The 18,699-nt window shown below is 33.1% G+C and overlaps 1 protein-coding gene and 2 long non-coding RNA genes across 4 annotated transcripts; 1 reads left to right on the forward strand and 2 right to left on the reverse strand.

Moving 5' to 3' along the window:
* Window positions 1-329: 329 nt before the first annotated feature.
* Window positions 330-1,934, reverse strand: LOC129745102 (uncharacterized). Its single transcript, XR_008737074.1, has 4 exons — window positions 1,195-1,934; window positions 861-1,133; window positions 596-786; window positions 330-534 (listed from the first exon to the last, which is right to left on the reverse strand). It is a non-coding gene; the product is annotated as an uncharacterized LOC129745102 (long non-coding RNA).
* Window positions 1,935-4,680: 2,746 nt separating this feature from the next.
* On the forward strand, window positions 4,681-5,465 carry LOC129745100 (uncharacterized). Its single transcript, XM_055737941.1, has 3 exons — window positions 4,681-4,817; window positions 4,881-5,120; window positions 5,279-5,465. Exons 2-3 carry the CDS (start codon window positions 4,884-4,886, stop codon window positions 5,351-5,353), a joined length of 312 nt encoding a protein of 103 aa, XP_055593916.1. The 5' UTR covers window positions 4,681-4,817; window positions 4,881-4,883; the 3' UTR covers window positions 5,354-5,465.
* A 1,236-nt stretch (window positions 5,466-6,701) lies between these two features.
* LOC129745103 (uncharacterized) lies at window positions 6,702-16,349 on the reverse strand. Of its 2 annotated transcripts, none has more exons than XR_008737076.1 (4): window positions 16,015-16,349; window positions 8,723-8,888; window positions 8,497-8,662; window positions 6,702-8,397 (listed from the first exon to the last, which is right to left on the reverse strand). It is a non-coding gene; the product is annotated as an uncharacterized LOC129745103 (long non-coding RNA). The 2 variants fall into 2 exon arrangements; XR_008737075.1 differs by lacking the exon at window positions 16,015-16,349 and adding an exon at window positions 8,939-9,963.
* Between the last annotated feature and the right edge of the window lie 2,350 nt (window positions 16,350-18,699).

Raw genomic sequence — 18,699 nt, forward strand, 5'->3', positions numbered from 1 at the left:
ACACGAAACTGATCATCTAAAGTTAAAATTTTAACGATTACAAATCTTTTCAACAATTGCTGGCTTTTTGCCGAACAGTAAAAAAACGATGCAGAAAACGATGCAGCAAATTTCAGTCTTCCTCCCCCAGATTTTGACATGGGGATGCCCATCCATTTTGAAAATTTCTCTGGAAAAGTCTGGAAGTTCATTAATTTTTTTGAAAAAAAAAAGTCTATTCGAAAATTAATTTTTTATTTAGTACAAATTAATGATTAAAGGCATGCATAATATTTACAATTCGAACGTATTATCCTGTTGTCTTAAGGACTATCGAGATTACTCTCTTGAGAAAAAAAGCGAAATGTCGCACATGTGACCACTCGGCGCCTACAAGCAGTGTCCGAACTACACTGGAATGGGAAACGAGGCTTTAGCATCAGATTCTCACCAACCACAACCTCGGACCGTTTCCAGAGCACAGATAGGAAAAAAAATGTATACGTGCCGTTCTCTCAGCTCACCCAGGTTCTTCAATGGGGTGTTGTAGTGCCACTGAAAAGATAACAGATACTTAGAAATGAATTGTTAGCAGAATTTCATTCTAAATCCGTACCAAATAAAAGTAAGCATCCGGCGTTTCGGAGTAGTCCATGTACAAAAAGATAATATTAACCCCTGTTTTCTCGGTAGCTCGATTGAACACAACGGAATGCTCCAATCAGTAGTTCTTTTTCTTGTGCCAAGTATTTTACGTATCAAGTCTTGAGCTCTTGCTATTTCGTTCCAAAGCTGTAAGTCCGACATCTATAGAAATAAATAAGATTTTGTTTTTGATAATTATGTCCCCGTAGGGGGTTTTCATTATTGTTCAACTTTACCTACTCTGATCATATGGCTGGAGTGAAATATTCCCTGGTACCATTTTCTTTGCCGGGTCATTCTTTTTTTGTTCACCTTCTTCGTTATGTGATGGTCCTTCTGTTGATTTGCGACGGGATTCAATTTTTCGACAACGGCCGAGCCCATTTGCCTATTCATATTTATGATCTGATTTGTTCCATCTGATTAAATGGCTGTCCGGGAAGACCATATCAGCTCTTTTTCAAACAATGTCTCCCTGTTCCGGAAGTTTCTGTACGCTTCGTACCGTTCTACAGAAAGAAAAAAAACTAATTGAAGCAGTTTGAATTGATAAGATAATATTACACTTACGGATTTCCGAAGCACAAATGACCAGAATCAACGTTATCTGCGAAAGACAAGTTAAAAATCATCACATTCATCAACAAACAGACCATTTTAGTCAAAAAAATTTGAATGTTTCTTAACCCCCGTTAAAAAGCTAACGCGATTTTTCTTTTTTTCACATGAGACATCCCTTCAAATAGAATCCCAACAACAACAAACGTTTTATACAGAGCTGCGTAATCGTGATTTAGTTTTCATTTGTATATTGGCAACCCAAATCTACTCAAAATTGAATTGGCGATATACAAATTTTGAGCACCAATCGATTAGTCTCAATGCAGGTGTATTCTCAACACATTTTATGAATAACTCAATTTTTCCGTGTGGGTCCTTTTGCATACACGGCAAAACAGGTGTCGTATCCGATCACTTTTTCCTCAACAAATATCCACATTTTACTTATTTAGTCGGATATTCTAAACAATAAAAATGCTTTCTGCAAACTTTCTTTTCAAGCTCTCTCTATAAACTGACTCAAGACTATCCCTTTTCCGAACTCTTTTCTCTTTTCCTCATCAAGCTAGTTCATCGCAGTAATTCCTCTAAGTTCTCGAGTTCATTATCCTTTTTGATTTCTTTTCCATCATTTTGAACGGAACCTCTCAATGAGTCTATTCATTGATGTTTTCAAGACGATCTCATTTTATTTAACATTAGTGTGTCACAATTTAACAAATTATTTATTTTTTATATGCTCTCCCAATATTCTCTACATTCGCCTCTACCCGTACTCTTATATCGAAAGCTTCGTTTAATTAAAAAAATAAAATATCGAAAATCCTTTTATTTATCAAAATTATACTATCAGCTATTGAATTAACCCCTTTCCATAATAAAATTGATTTTTTTTTAGTAGATTCCTAAATATGTTTAGCAGGGCAAAAGTTACATAATACCATACAAACGACATCATACTAGAGGTTGAAAACTGTAGAGAATACTGAAAGCTATGCTGAAAGTAATGATATGCTCTTAACCCTTCACTTATTTTTTTTTTTTTTTTACTTACAACTTTGGTTTTGCTCTATACCTGAATTTTTGTTCTCTTTTACTTTCAAATTATTTTTAATTATTTTTTAATTTAAACTCTTTACTTGTACACCCTAGCAAATGTTTTTAACGCTTTACTTCTTACTTCCTACTCTTCGCTTTTTTTTCTCTTTACTTTCTACTCTCTATTATTAACTTTTAAATATTTCCTTTTTTTTCACTCTTTACTATTGATTCTATACTCACTACCCGAATAGAAAAACATTGTGAAAATACCACGAATTTCATTTTCACGCAACCATGAACTTTATGATTCAGACTATGCGAATCATGGTACATGAAACCTTGAATGTACTGTCAAATGCATAGTTTTCGACAGTGAAATTTATGGTTTCGGCAAAATTGACCATGAAAAAAGGGGGTTGTTAAGCAACTTAACAATGAAAAAATCAACTTTTTTCCATTACATTTTAGAACACAAAACTATGAAGTTTATGGTCATTACAACTTCCAGTTCTATCTCGCGGAAACTGTAAAGTTCATCGTTTTTCATTGTTTTCATATTGTTTCAACGATGATGAACTTCAATGTTTGATCATAATATGGAAACAGCCTTCACGACCGTGAAATTTCATGGTTGAAATTATTATTTATTAATTCTCTTTCCAGAAAAGTTATTTAAAAAGAAGCTGTATTTCCTTGCTTTTTTCAATTTTATTTTTTAGAAAAACTTTCTTACACTCACTTAGATACATTTGTTTCTTTTTTTATTCACCATCTGCACTGCGTATCGGTGGACCTCCGGCGCAACTTATCTTTGGTAGACGGCTCCGGCTCACCTTCTAGATCCATGTCCAGTATGTGCGAGTAGGGTTTGTGCGCTGAACCTCTATCTGATGAAGTCCAAATTGTTTGCAGCTTACGCCTGAAGTACCGGCGGTGATACTCTGCCGTTTGCATCTGCCTCTGGAAAATAATTTTTCTAAATTAGTTTTCAAAACTAGAATTTACGTACAAGAAAAGGACTCACCGCCGTTACCTGAATTGGTGCCATTGCCTTCCGAACTGATTATGGCCTTTAATACCAACAACATTTGATAAAAACTTGTCCAGAATTTGAAGCAGAATTTGAGTGCTTGACTTCTTTCGACCGCAAAAACGTAAACAATGGCGCGTATATGAAAAATTTCCTCTACACGAAAAATTATAAACGAGTGAAAAAACCCAAAAATCTACCGTTTATCATCGTTCGGATTTTCATTTTACCATGAAAAATATTGTAACATTCGAAATCACAAGTAGAATGCTGAAATACAATGATTCATCTACATTCGACAACTATGAAATTTCATGAGTTAACGATATTATTCACGGTTATCTTGAAATTTATGGGGATTTCATATTTTAAAGTGCTCGAATAATACCAAGATATTAGGATGAATTTTATTGTTAAACTGGATATCATGGTTCGGTTATATTAAAACCATAATCCTGGCTATTCGGGTACTCATCACTTACTCTTCACTTGTGAATTTTTTTTTTTAATTCTTTACTATATAGCCTTACTCCTTGCTTTTATCACTCCAGGCTCTCTATTCTATACCCTTGCTCTCTGCTCTTGGTCCTTTATCATTTACGTTGCACTCTTTATCCTTTACTTTTTTTCTCTTTTCTTTTACCTCTTTCTACATATACTTTTTTTTTTTTTACTCTTCACTTTGTAATTTATACTTTGTTTTATTATTCTTAACTATTTCTGATTCTTTGTTCTCTTATCTTTGCATTTACCCATCACTCTACATTGTTTTCTCTGGACTCTGTAATCTTCAATCTTTATTCTATACTCTTCACTTTTTTCATCTGTACCTAATTATTAACTTTCTACTTTTTTTTTTTTTACTACCTTTTTCGTCTTTACTCTTGACTCGACTCGCTACTTCACCCTTGCTCTCTTCACTTTGCCATTCTCCCATTACTCTCCATTCTTTGCTTATTAGTCTGGGCTCTTTATTCTATGCTCTCTGCATTTTAATATTTATACTTTTTTTTAACTCTTTTCTTTATACTCTTTACTTTTTTCTCTTTTTGATTTACTCTTTTCGCCTTATCTTTCATTTTCAAGTTTTCGCTCTATTCCTTAACCACCTTAACTTTCGTATATTTGCTCTCACGCAGAAAAAGAACGGGGAGTCGATTCAACAAAACGTTTTGTTATTCAATTTTGTAGTATCAATGCACTTTTAGTGAGTAGTTCTGAAATGAAATACGATTCAAAACAGAATCCAACATTTATTTATTTTTACAAAATAGTCGAAACCAAGCCATCGTGAATGGGAGAGGGGTGCGTCATTTTAACAAAAAAATATTTTATTATTTTTCTAAAGAATAGTTGGGTAGTTTTGATTCGAAACATATGCTTTATTAGCCAAGCGTGTATAAATGAAATGTCATCTGGAAAAAAAGAAAAAAAAATCATTAAATTCTTTCTTGCGCCCCGAACAAAACCCTTGATTGATTTCCCGCTCGTTCGGGGTTCAAAAACCTGGGCTTCGGAAGTTTTACATCAGATTTGATTCAGCTAAATCAATCTTGTGCAGGTAAGTTATTTTTGTTACTATCAAAATTGCAACAAAACAGTTCCGTATTTTCTTTTATTTCAGACCATGGACACCGACGGCAGTGGAGTTGGTTCGTCGAAACAGGACAACCAACAAATAGAGGGAAATAGTTTAATCCTTATTTATGCGGGTCATTCCATTAATCCCCCTTGCTGGACAGTCATCGGTAGCATGCAGATTGATGGAGTGAATCGGGCTTTGAAGCGATGCCTTCATCAGAGGCAGCCTCACCAGCGGGACGATATTTCGAAGATGTCCCAGAAGACATCAGATACATTCAAGGTGAGTGAGTTGCTAATATCTCCAAAGACTTCACCCTGTCGAAATACGCTTGTGAATCGCCTGGGGCGAAGAAAATTACCCATAAAGGCAGGCAGGCTAAACGGGGTTGATTTTGTTCACGAATCAATTTGAACTTATATTTTCCCCTCTGTTTTCAGATATCGCGACCCAACAGAAACCGGCCTTTGCGTTTCTGGTTCCGCACTTCCGCAGGTCGTAGGCAATCGTTATGAAAATTCCGCTTCTGCCAGCAGAACAGCCCTACAGGAGAGCGGGAAGCGGAAAGCATTAAGGAAAAGACACAGTGTATATTGTGAAACCATTAATTAAAAATAAATTTTGGATTAAATAGTACAAGCAAACTTATTTCTTTTGAAGAAAAATCCTTTATTTTTAATTTAATAAATTCATTTATGTCAATCAGACAGAATTAATTATTTAAAAACGCAAAAAAAATTGTTTTGGACCAAAACACTTTCGTACGTTTTACCCAAAATTTTTGCTATTTTGCTAAAAATTATGAATCACTTTCAAAAAGGGTCTATATTGTTTAAACAAAATCGATAAGTTCAAAATAAATCGATATTTTTTGTCGATATAATCTCAATTATATTTGTGCTTTTTCCCAACCAAAATTTTTATTATTTTTGATCGAAATATTATTGTTTCTACAAGATATTTTCCTGCGTGTTCCTCTCCATTCTTAACACTTCTTCTTAATTCTTTATCTTATTTGATCTTTTGCTTTTTGCTCTTTGTTTTAGACTCTTTACTTTCTTTTTATTTTTACTCTTTACACTTTGCCCCTTAATATTCGATGTTAACAATTCCCTTTTAACTTTAAAATTTTTCGCTTTTCCACACTTAACTACTTTTCATTTTTCTACTCTGTAATCGTCACACATTCTTCGAACATATTACCATTTCTTGAACTTTTCGAGATCCTAACCAATTTACAGTAAATTTCAGAGAAAACAACTGCATCAAGGATTTTTCTTTAAAGATACATTGAAAATGACATTTTTTTTTTGTTTAATTAATACCATCCAAGAATGTATGTTTAGGTCAGAATTAATCAAAATTACCATGCGAAAAATTTTGCTAATCAAGAAAGCAAAACCATTTTATATTATTCGTCGAAATTTTTCTTTCAATTACCTACACACTATTAATTTTTTGGTGTAAATTTATGTCAAATTGGATGCACAAAAAAGAAGCATCACTTTTGACATAAAATTACACAAGAGAAAACAGAAACGCTTGAAGCTATAAATTCTAAGACATGAATTGTACACAATATTAAATCATCAACGATGTAAATTTATGTGAAATTGGACGCACAATGATGAAGCATCGTTTTTGACCTAAAATTAGATTTTTTTTAGAAATTACATTGCGTAGAGTAAATTTCGGATTAATAATATTTCTAAGACATACATTTTCGGGGGCAAAAGTTTTAGTTTATTTTGATATTCTACCAAACTGTCGCTGCTGTCAAGACAGTCCCATATGTGGCTTTTCTTTTGTTAGTTGATTATTTGATTTCCTCTATCTGTGCTACATAAGTCACTTTACTGATCACTTTATTGACAAAAATAAGTTTGAAATTATGTTAATGGCGTATCTAGATAAAGGTCACGAAAGTTTATTGTAAGAATTGAGTAGGTCTCAAATAAAATAAAATAAATAATAACGTTCCATGAATTTAACAACCTGTACATTCATCTTCTAGAAAGTTTCGCGAACAATGATCTTTTTAAGAAACACTATCACTACAAATTAAATTAAGGCTAAATCAGAAACAGCAAAGCATCTTGGCTTCAAATATATAATGAGAAAAATCACATCAATATGACTTAGGCCGATGACATAGTGAGTGCGATGCGATGCGTACCGGCAAATGCGATCCAATACAGCGAACCACATTTCATGAAAATGTATGTGAATCGCTTGAGCCTCACACACTCAACGCGGAGAAGCAGATGTCAATTTGTTTCGCCGCTAGAGTTCGCATTGGCCGTGGTCACTAATTCGCATCGCGTCGCTCTCACTATGTCATCGGCCTTACGCCTGAGCTACTAGGTAGCCCAAGCAGCAAGTAACATATGACAAAAACTAAAACAAATAAGACTTTGAAGCTGATTTTTTGTTCTATGTTTTATGAACAATTAAATGAGCCTCATATGAAATTTAAAAAAATCAAGTTGAAGGAATTCACCTATTAGGCTAAACTTAGCTTGTAAAAATTTTGTAAATTGTTATTTTTGACATCTCTATATAAAAAAACTTTATTTTATCTAGTCTAATCTTCGTAATTTCAATGAACGCTTGTAATCAATATTATTTTTATCATCCTGTATCTGCGATAAAATGCGTTTGAACAGCATATTATTTGGTGCAGGATTCATCACGATTGTAAACATACACAAATACGATGTTTGACCAATTGTATAACACGAATAAACAAGCAAATAAAAGAGTGTCAAATACTCATTTCGAGAAAACGTGCTTTTCCATTACCCTTACATTTGGCTAATATTGATTTTTTTAATTTATTTGAAAAAATATGGGAAAAATTGTTCTGAAATTTGCACTAAACACTGAATAAAATATGAAAAATTGTTCGGCATACCGAAATCAAAACTGAACCTTTTGGCATTGATCCAGGAAGGCCATTCTACACATTCTATTCATGAATCTTTAAACGCCTTTATGTATACAACGTATTTGTGGAAAATGTGGATGATGAATTGACATTGACTTTCCTACTTTGAACACAAAATATCGTGCCTACACAAGGGCGTTTAAATTTGTTTGAAGCATCTAATATGTCAGCTGGTAAAACAAGATCTGCCTATCCAAATATGATTTTATAAATTATATAAACGATACAGAAACACCAAACCTCATAATCAATCATCCATCTGGATTCTCGGTACTCCTCGGCTGTTACTGGTCCACGTTTTGTCTTTGATTACATCTTCTTTGACCGACGGTGTAACCGTGACGGCCGGTAGCCTGCGCTCTCGCAGGTCCCAGTAGTGAAAAAGACAACGCTGTGCACGGATTTGATTTCGCCGCTCCAGATCTTCACGTAGCTTGGAGTCGACCATCGAAGAAGTCACCTTGGAACAATTGCCATCGATGATGCCATTCTGTCTGTTCAGGAACCAATCGGGGATCCTGTACTGGCTGAGATTTAAGACGATGGTGACGATCTTTTCGACCTCCTCATCGGAGCACTAACCACCCGGCTTAACGGATCGACAACGCCTTTCTTCGGGATGACGTGTTTTTGGATTTCATAAATTGGAATGACAAGAGAAAAAAACAAACAAATTAATTAACAGCTTTTCTTTTCTGATTCTATCGGTACCTTTCCGAGCGCAAGGTGGTCAACTGAACAAGTATGCACGAAACATCGACTACTGTCCACTCACTGGTTGCAGCATGTACAGGCCATTTGGTAAGCGTGGCAGGATCACTGGATCTACCTTGCCCGTTGTTTTGCCTCAATGCATTACGATGAGCATGACGTGTAACTAAAAACAAAATTTTTGTGATGAGTTCCGTGATGTACTAGAAAAAAAATCGAAACAAACCTTGTTGTTCTGATCGGGCAGTATATGCAGAAGGAAATGGAACATGAACTATGGGTAGTTTCTCACAGAACACAACAAGAGTCCACACTGTTTTCAGCAGCAGTTCCATCGTTCGTAGTGTTTTGAATTCCGAGATCCAATAACGAATAAATAAAAATCTGAAAGACTGTTTGGCTTTAAGTTATGGTTATTTTTTGAACTTTTGAGCGAACTAACCACTTCCAGAATTTTGGTTGAACCGTAGTCATTAATTTTCCCGAACCGAGTTTACAGAACTACAACGAATCTATAAGTCTCTATAATTCCCGTTTCAAAACAAAACAAATCCGAGTCGAATCTCACACACTTATTTTTTTTACCCCGTTATTAAGTTTTAAGAACATAATTTCACATCATGCAAGACGTAAATTTAGGATTTGTATCTAGTTTCAGCTGTGTCGACCTAATCTTATGTTACGGGTGTGAGATTTAGGTGTAAAAATGTGTAAAATTAGATCCTATTCAATTTACATCGAAAAAAAATTAGGTGTTTAAGCGTTTCTGGCTTGTATAATTTTCTAAATTTTTTGGTGTGTACACTCAGAAATAAATAAAATATCAAACAGTTATATTTTAGGTATTTTCACATATCTCCCTCTTTACGCACACGGATATTTCTCATGGTGTAATTACTGGGATATTTCTCACTGGGAAATATTTCTGCGATTAAAATTTATGCATTGAGAAATGTTATGGAACGACATCTGGTGGTCAGAAATAAAAGTTTGAGCCGTAACGTAAAGGCAAACGCTTAAAGCAGAAATAAACAGAAAAACCAAACGAAAATCGTTTGATTTTCGTCCATGTTCTATGGTCAATGTGCATAATTGACCATAGCATAAAAACATGTGCATTTCGCTGGTAATATTACATGCTGCAATTGAGTCCATCCTTTTTAAATACGATTCAGATAAATATTTAAAGAGAATGGAATCTGCATGCAGTCAAGTTGAAAGGCATTTAGCAACTGAAGAATCTAGCATGTGCTCATACCCGTTTAGTTGGGACTCAAACGCACAAAGCGTTTGTTTGAACAAAATAATATATAATTTCTCGGTTATTAAATTTTATGCATTGGATCATTACACGCCAAGAAATTATTCGGATGCATAAATTTAAATATCTGAAATAGTTATTTTTTAATATTTCTGGATATTAATGTCAGAGAAATATCGGAGTTATTGAAATATAATAATTTTCATATTTTTTTCATTTCTGAGTGTACGAAACAAACAAACTGGAAATTGACTTACTAAAATTTATAAAAAAAATATCTCACTTATTTTTTTTTTGCAACTTTTACTAACTGACGCTTGTATTTATTTGAAACTTAATTACTACTACATTTGACTTTTACGCTTTACTTCACCTTTTCTTCTCGTGGCAGAGGTGCAATGTGGTATACAAAGAAGGTGATGAACAAACACGCACACTATCACAGAACTCGTTATTCAAAAAGTTAAAAGGTAACCAAAGCCTACGTCACAGGCGAGAATCGTAAACATCAGTTGGCGATGATTTTTTTTTTCTACGGTTTTCACTGTTGGTTGTTTGTTTGGAAATACAACTGACGTCACGAATTGTCATGGTTTCAATGTTCATAAAATAAACTTTTCCTGATTCCACGGGATTTCCATCTCCACCTGAAATATGTATACAGGTTGGCAGAGGTTGCAGTAAGTTATTCTAGTACTTCATTTACTACGAATGACGTATGTCAACAAATTTTATTTTCTTCTTTTTTTTGTATTGTATTTTTGGCACGGATCATGGGTGAATTTTATTTTCATTCATGGGCGGATTTAATCTTACGACAGTCAATTACCAAGGGGTAACTACCAGGAAACATTCGAAAATTTTATTGGAAACATCCTGAAACTCTTCATCAATGTTTCCAAAAACCTTCCTTGAACCTCAGGCCACAGGAGCGTGTGTTTGGTAAAACTCGGTTAGTATACTTTTCTTTATTTTCTAGTTTGAACATTGTTAGTCAGGGGTCAATACTGACCTGTCTCAAAGCAATAGTCTTTCGGTCTACTGTAACGTAAATGCTATTAAATTTAAAAGTACGGACTGCGAAATATGTCGGATTGATTATATGAATCACCTTTGTGTGTTATAATTTCTGATAACCAGGCAGTTAGTTTGTTAATTAATACCTGTTGGCTTAGGAATACGTTCTTCTTTTTGGAAAACGCGAATAGAACACCACATAATTGTTTATAAGGAGCCCTTTGTAGAGCCTTTTATGCCTAGAAATATGATTGAGTAATTAGTTGAAATACATTTTGACATCTTTTTTGCCTTTTTTTTTCGATTACTATTCGAAGAAAAAAACATTTGAGTAGGCCCTTTTTGAATGTGTTTTATTCTCCTTTTTACTGAATGATAAGTAACTACCCAAGCAACTATAAATATTCAAGAACTAATTCCTGTACGTTACACTACACTCTAGTAGATAGAGGAACTTGAAAATCGAGTATGTCCATTCTATTTCAACTCTAAATGAGCTTGCTTGACATTCTGAAATCAAAAATTAGAATTCATTTTTTTATTGAACTTGACAACTGTCTCGGGATTTCTAATTTGATTCAATAGAAGCATATTTTTTTTAATACTATAACTTCGAATTCACTAAAATTTTGGATAAAAATTCCTTAATTATTGAAGATTTTTTGTTCAACCAAAACCTCTTGTCTGATGCTTTTAGCTTTCGTTTCAAATTAAATATTGGTTGAATAATATACGGCAAATTCCGAAAAAGCAAATTTTAACTATGCATGATAGATTTTGTTACTATTTGCTCTATCGTTTTTTTAAACTGTTTATAGATCATCATTACCTCATAAGTGTGGTCCACATCAAATGAGTTACCTAAGCGGTCGATCCATTTATTTTGATTATCTTAACTATTAAACCTCTTCATATTTGTTAATACTTAAAATTGTCAGTTTAATTCTCCTGTTACTGGCTGAGGTACATAATTCAAGCAACAATACTGCTATTATTGTTATAATTACTAATAAACATAATCATTTTAAGAACATCACTTTAGTTCCGTGTTCTTGCTTAGTTCTCACAATTGATTTAGCTTAAGGAGCTTCAGTTTTTTATATGTTTTCTAGATAAGCAGCCTGGTCTTCTCTAGCGGTGATAGTAGGTTTCTTATACTGAAACGTACGCGGAAAACGTTTTAAATGTATTTAAACACCTTTTTTTCATTTGTAGATTGAATATTGACAATCGCCGGTTAATTTTGTTTTTTTGTCAAAATCATATTGACCTGATTTGAGTTTAGACTCAGAATCTATTCCACAAAAGACTGTCGCTTTTGAAAAGCGCCCACCTGTCACTTTTCCCTTAAGTTGACATTGTTACTCATTTGAATCGACAGAACCTACTGTTAAAAAAAATCCTTCCACGTATCTTTGTATCTATATTTAAAAAAAAAACACATATTATTTCTAAACTCAGCAATGGATTGATTGATTTTAGTTAATAATTTTCCACCGTGGTTCAACCACAGAGAACCAGAGAACGTGCCCCGAACAAATATGTGTCGAATCCGTGTGTAAGAATTGGAATCGTCGGCCATTTTAAAACCGTTAAAATTGGCCTAAAAACAGCACTATCTAGTGGCTCTTAGCTAAGTGACTCAGCTGTTGTTGTCGATTTTTTTTTGTCAACAGTTGAGAACACTCAGAACATAAATTAACTAAAATTTACTTCCAGGTCGCACCAAAACAGAGTTCAGCTAGTTTTCTTTTTTTGGGGCATAGAAAAAGCAACATAATGGAATTTGCAGCAGGAACTATATGCTCTTTAAACGGAATCTTTTTAATCTTGACAATGTTGCCTCATTTGGTACTCGTTTTGTATTGAGCCTCTGATTTTGTTTGAGAAAAAAAGCAAACATTATTTAGTTGTTTAAAGAGAAAGTTCATATAAGATTTTAATTATGTGTCTGTTTCAATATGAATTTTAATTTCAAAAACAGTTCAGTCAACATTTGCCGCAGGATTTCATAAATATAAAGATATGTATAAAGATTTTATAAATTCTTCAAATATTCCCCCCTTCTATTATACTTATTACAGATATCCGATAACACCATGTGCCAATTTTTCATCAATCCTACCGAGATAACAATTTTGTGAAAGAAAAAAGAATACTGAACGAATTTCTAAATTTGTGTTCATCATCGAAATTTATTCTAAATTATAAAAAAAAAATCAATTTAGTCTTGATGTAGTGAATTTCATGTCGACAAAAACAAACACAGGCCAAAAACTGAAAAACCATATAGAATTATTTTAATACCCGATTGAGTGACTGAAAATAAATTTGGCTTTGAGCGCATTTTTCATTCGTTGAAGGTACTATCGTCTGAGCGTGAAGAAAAAATGGAAAAAATAAAAGTACCGGTAATGACATCTGGTGGCTCTTAGCTAAGTTGCAAAAATGGCGTCGTTTATTTTGAAATCACGGTTGGTATTTTTACACACGTTTGGGGCTCCAGCCCGAACTCTGGTTCTCTGTGGTTCAACTTCTTTAGGCATTCTCTACTACCCCAACGGAACAGTGTTATTATATACGGATATTTTTCTTCTTTTCCTTTTTTTGGTTACTTTATGCTTCTCGACTTCGAACAAGATTTGCGTACTATTTTTGACTACCAGTTTCTTACTATGTACTTGCCTTCAACCCAACATCTTACTTTGATAGGATTATAATTCACCGTATTTAGGAACTCTCTGCACCTTACAAGTGTTTTTTTTTATGTTTTTTTTTTATTTCATATTTATATTTATATTTCATGTTTGTCTATGTAGCATTTTTATTGTTCTTTTTGGTGCCAACCTTGAGGCACTTTTGTTTTTTTTTTCTAAATTAATTTCTTGTTTTCTTCTAATTGTCTAGAATTTAGGAACTTTTTTTTTTTTCATCATGGATCTGATAAAATTTCCACTTTCTTAAAATAAAGATATTCTCAGAAATCTTGAATCTTAGATGAAACTTCCAAATGAAGTATTTCCATAATTCAAAATATGATCTCACTCTTTTTTTAATAGATACTTTCTTTTTTCGCATCCAAACTGTATTTACATGAAAAATCTTTATTTTGATATCCTTACCTATTTTAAATCTTACCCAAATACCTCTATTCAGACAATTTTTTTTATATGTTCCAATACAAACTAAACAATTTTTTTTTAACTAACAGTCGCATTAGTTAGATTGATACTATTCTCGTCAGTTCATAGTGGCTCAACAATAATTTAACTAATGACAATTTCGCGCTGGGATTCTCTACAGCCCAAATCTATTCATAATTTGGAAATGTTTTCTTTTTGTCTTTTTTTAATTTTTAATTACGCAGTGCTCAAACTGGATTTTCAAAATATATAAAACTCCTTCATATACTCTTCACCAACCCAAACGATACTTAATGTATAAAATGTTTACACCTTTGCAGGTGTCTTTTTAATCTGAAAGGACTTATCAACCGTAAATGGGCTTGCTACCATTATTGAATGTCGGCTAACTATATGTCAACTTCTTGCACATCAGTTTAACTAATTTTTTGCATTCCTGTATTACATTTTCATACCCAGAACTCTGCTCCACCCTAGTAGGACTTTGCAATTTTATTTTTTATTTTTGAAAACATATCATTTAATTTTTTTTTTTTAAGATTTGATATTTTTACCGTATTTTTTATTTGATTTTTTTTTTTAAGATTTGATATTTTTACCAGTTCGAATCAAAGTCGTAACCTTTTTACTCATTTTTGGTTTTACTTTTACTTTTGTTCTTCAAACGATAAGTGATTTAACAATATTATGTCCATGGACAGTTATACGTCTTTAAGAATTCTTTATCGCCTAACGGAACCTTCTATATTCCGCAATACCATACCAGTTTTGATACATTTATACTACGTTGTGTTTTCTAAACTTCTTTACTTTAAAATGACCATTTCCAGCGAATGTAAATGAAACTGTCATTATTTATTTCAAAAATTCATCAAAATCAATTTTATGCACTCCAATGATTTTCTTTTTCTTATATCTTTTCAATTGTTTTGTATTCAATGAACCTATTAGGGACTGTTATCCACCCTAGTAGGACTGTGTTATCTATTTGAAATGGTGCCAACCCTTTGGGGACTTTTCAACCCCAACGGGACTATATTTTTTATTTACAACTGCTCTCCTGTAGTTATTCTTGATATTAGGGACTATTATTCACCCTGAATCCACTTTTCAACATAACTTTTTGAAAGATTCAACCCTTCTTGGGGACTTTTTAACCCCAATGGGACTCTATTTTTGTATTTATAATTACTCTCCGGTAATTCGTCTAAAGCTTAGGGACTATTATTCACCCTAAATCCAGTTTTCAACATCATTGTTTGAAATATTCAACCCTTTGGGGACTTTTTTACCCCAACGGGACTATATTGTTGAAATATTTAACCCTTTGGGGACCTTTATCCACCCCAACGGGACTTTAATTTTTTTTTTTAACTGTTTTCATTAAAAATTCTTAGACTGTTATTATTGACCCTGAAAGCACTATTTTCTTCAATGTCTTCCACTAACCCTTTTGGGGACTAAAAAAACCTCAACGGGACTTATGTACTTCTTTATCTTTTTTAATTTTTTTTTGTTCTAGATTTCCTGTTAATTTAAAACCCTTATGAGAAATATATAAAATTATTTTTAAATTAACTTCCATTTCCAATAAAAACATAGATAATTCTAATTACGCTCATCAGCAGAACTCACACAAAATAACTGTAGAAAAGAAAACCATGTTAGATTTTTTTTTTGTTTCAATATAGAGTAGAAAGTTTTGTAAAACTGAGTTTGTTAACGAATCAACCTAATAGCTGAACAAATTAATCTTACGATCTCGAAATATTTGGCATAACTTTTAAATGTGACGCGTACCATCGCGTATAGTTTTCATTACAGCACCTTGCCTGTATGTTTGATCAAAAGATTACAAAAGGAATTTTCACTAAAACACAAAAACTTTGTAGGTTCATCATGGAAAAACACTTTTCAACCCAAATATAAAAATATCATCTCATAATCTCGTCACACAATATGAAAATTAATGCTACATTAAACACCGCCATCTTGTAAGAAAAAATTCGGAAGAAAATCAGCATTTTTTCTGCATAAATTTATTTATGAAAATATCTTCATCTGAACCTTCAGCGTATAAGTAAACTTTATGCTTACCGACTACGCCATTGTCGTATCCGATCACTTTTTCCTCAACAAATATCCACATTTTACTTATTTAGTCGGATATTCTAAACAATAAAAATGCTTTCTGCAAACTTTCTTTTCAAGCTCTCTCTATAAACTGACTCAAGACTATCCCTTTTCCGAACTCTTTTCTCTTTTCCTCATCAAGCTAGTTCATCGCAGTAATTCCTCTAAGTTCTCGAGTTCATTATCCTTTTTGATTTCTTTTCCATCATTTTGAACGGAACCTCTCAATGAGTCTATTCATTGATGTTTTCAAGACGATCTCATTTTATTTAACATTAGTGTGTCACAATTTAACAAATTATTTATTTTTTATATGCTCTCCCAATATTCTCTACAACAGGGTGCCGCAAATAGTCGCAAAAACCAAAATGCACTCAGAAAAAAGAAATTAATTATACGTCCAAAATTTCAATCACTTTATTAAAGTTATTAATTCATCAATTGAATCCAAGTTTTGACCGAACATAGAATACATGTTTATCAAACGTTTGCAGCCAATAACTCAATTTTGTTTACATTGGTTCATACGACCTAATCAAAACAAACTCTAGATTTCTCTTCTGGCGCAAACGTCCTTCTGATCAATTGACAATTCTGGTTACTAAACCTGATTTGATTGGCTCAAATCGCAGACACCAGATACCCAGACTGATCAGTGGCGGTTGAGCCCATACAACTACAAATCGCCCAGAATCATACGCCATCTGACGGGGCATCGTGAAACCATTGTGCCTCATCAAGAAAAGAAAATACACTTGATAATTTACAAGCCAAATGAGAACTGTTTTGATTGAATCACCTATTAGTATTTGGAATTCTATCTAAAATATTTTCTTTTTGGTTTTTCCCAAGTAACCATAAGCACTTAAATCTAGCATCAACTCTGCTCTAGCGTCAGCTATAGTGCTTGATTCTGTGCATCATTTTAGCTCTGTGAGCCAGGTTTGGCGAAATTAACTGCTGCATCAGTGCAGAAACTGGTATAACCCTATAAAAGCACTGTTATAGCATTGGTTGATGCTACAGCGTTGGCGGGCAAAATGCTGGCAAAATGCAAATGGCGTTCGAATGAGGTTCGACCATGCGAAAAAAAAAATATTTTGGATTTTTGTTTGGTTCATTTTTCGGCCATGATACTAAATTTGTAATTATTTTTATATTCGCTTAAGCATATTGAGGAGATCTCTCGGATTGAATTTTCTACATGATATTTTTTTTATTTTTCAGCTGAAAAATAAATCGAACTCATGACATATGTGGTTCTGACATTTGACATTGACTCTGCCTGCGAACATATCAGGTCCGCGTTAAATCTTTGAAAAAAAAAGACCTATTTGAATCAAATTACTAGCAACCGGTGCCCTGGATTTGCATTGATTCAGCATCAATCAATGCTAATGTGCTTTGGCCTAATGCCACTGTAGTGCTTACATAGTGCTTAAAAGAATTAAAGCAAGCTTGTGTGATGCCTATTTGATGCTTAGAAAATATAGCATTTGTTATTCTGATTTAGAGCAATGGGTGGTATGAAAAAAACCTAGTAATTGCTTTTGCTAAACTAAATCGAGCAGTCGAGCAGTCGCTTAAAGCAATTGCTTCGGTTGTTATGAATAAAGTTTTTTTTGACAGCTGTTTTCTCAGTCAGGAGCTTTTACTTTTAGAACAAGCTAGTTTGGTATGAATAAAGCTCAAATCTGAAGCAATTGCTCGACAAATCTCCTAGCTATTGCTTTATTTTCTAAGCATGCTCGGTAGCAGACTTTTCCAATAAAAAATTCTTTAATAACGTCATGAATTTATCAAATTAGCAATATTTCACTTCAAAACAATTCAAAAAGGCATTTTCAACATGGATAAAGAAAATTCGAAGTGATAACCCAACTTTTTTCATATTCCTGTCGTTGTATAAAATCATTCGTCTTAGATTAAATTAAACAAATCAGTAAATATTTCAAATTAAAAAAAAATCTGGCTATAGTGGAAGAAGTCCCAATTGGCTCAAAGTAAGAAATGAATTGTAATAATTTAAAATATTATACAGATCTATCATTTTTAATTAATTTTGTTATAATCCTAAGATTTAAAAAATATCTAAATTAAAATGCGCGCCTATTGCTATTTTTTATACATCGAATTATCCCGAACCGAATACATGTGGAAGAGCTTATGATAAATAGGCAATTTTTTGTTTGACAATATTCGAATATGTTTTCATTTTTCTTTAAACATCAACATACGAGCACGCATTTACCAAAAAAAATCCGCTCGTTCTTACACCCACCAACCGCTTCGTCGAGTTCAAGGCTACTTTAGCCGTTTTTTTTTAATTTTCTGATCGTCTTCTTTCATTTTACTTTAGAAAAGTTCAGATTCTGCTGGTTGGATAGCTCTATTTTTCGAAGCAAAAGCTATGTTCTAAGACTTTAGTACACATCCGCTTAGAAAATGTTTATTCATACCAAACTAAGCAAATGCTTTGGACTTTTGCTTTGATTGATTTCGAGCTAAGTAAAAGCTATCGAAGCAATTGCTAAACCTTATTCATACCACTAAATGTTGCATTTCAAAATCATTGTGCAAAGCTGATAGAATGTAAGTTGCATTGTAAAAGAGTGGTTTAATTCTAACATGATGCAGCATAGCAATCGA

This window comes from Uranotaenia lowii, chromosome 2 (genome assembly GCF_029784155.1).
Source record: "Uranotaenia lowii strain MFRU-FL chromosome 2, ASM2978415v1, whole genome shotgun sequence".
NCBI classification, from domain to species: domain Eukaryota; kingdom Metazoa; phylum Arthropoda; class Insecta; order Diptera; family Culicidae; genus Uranotaenia; species Uranotaenia lowii.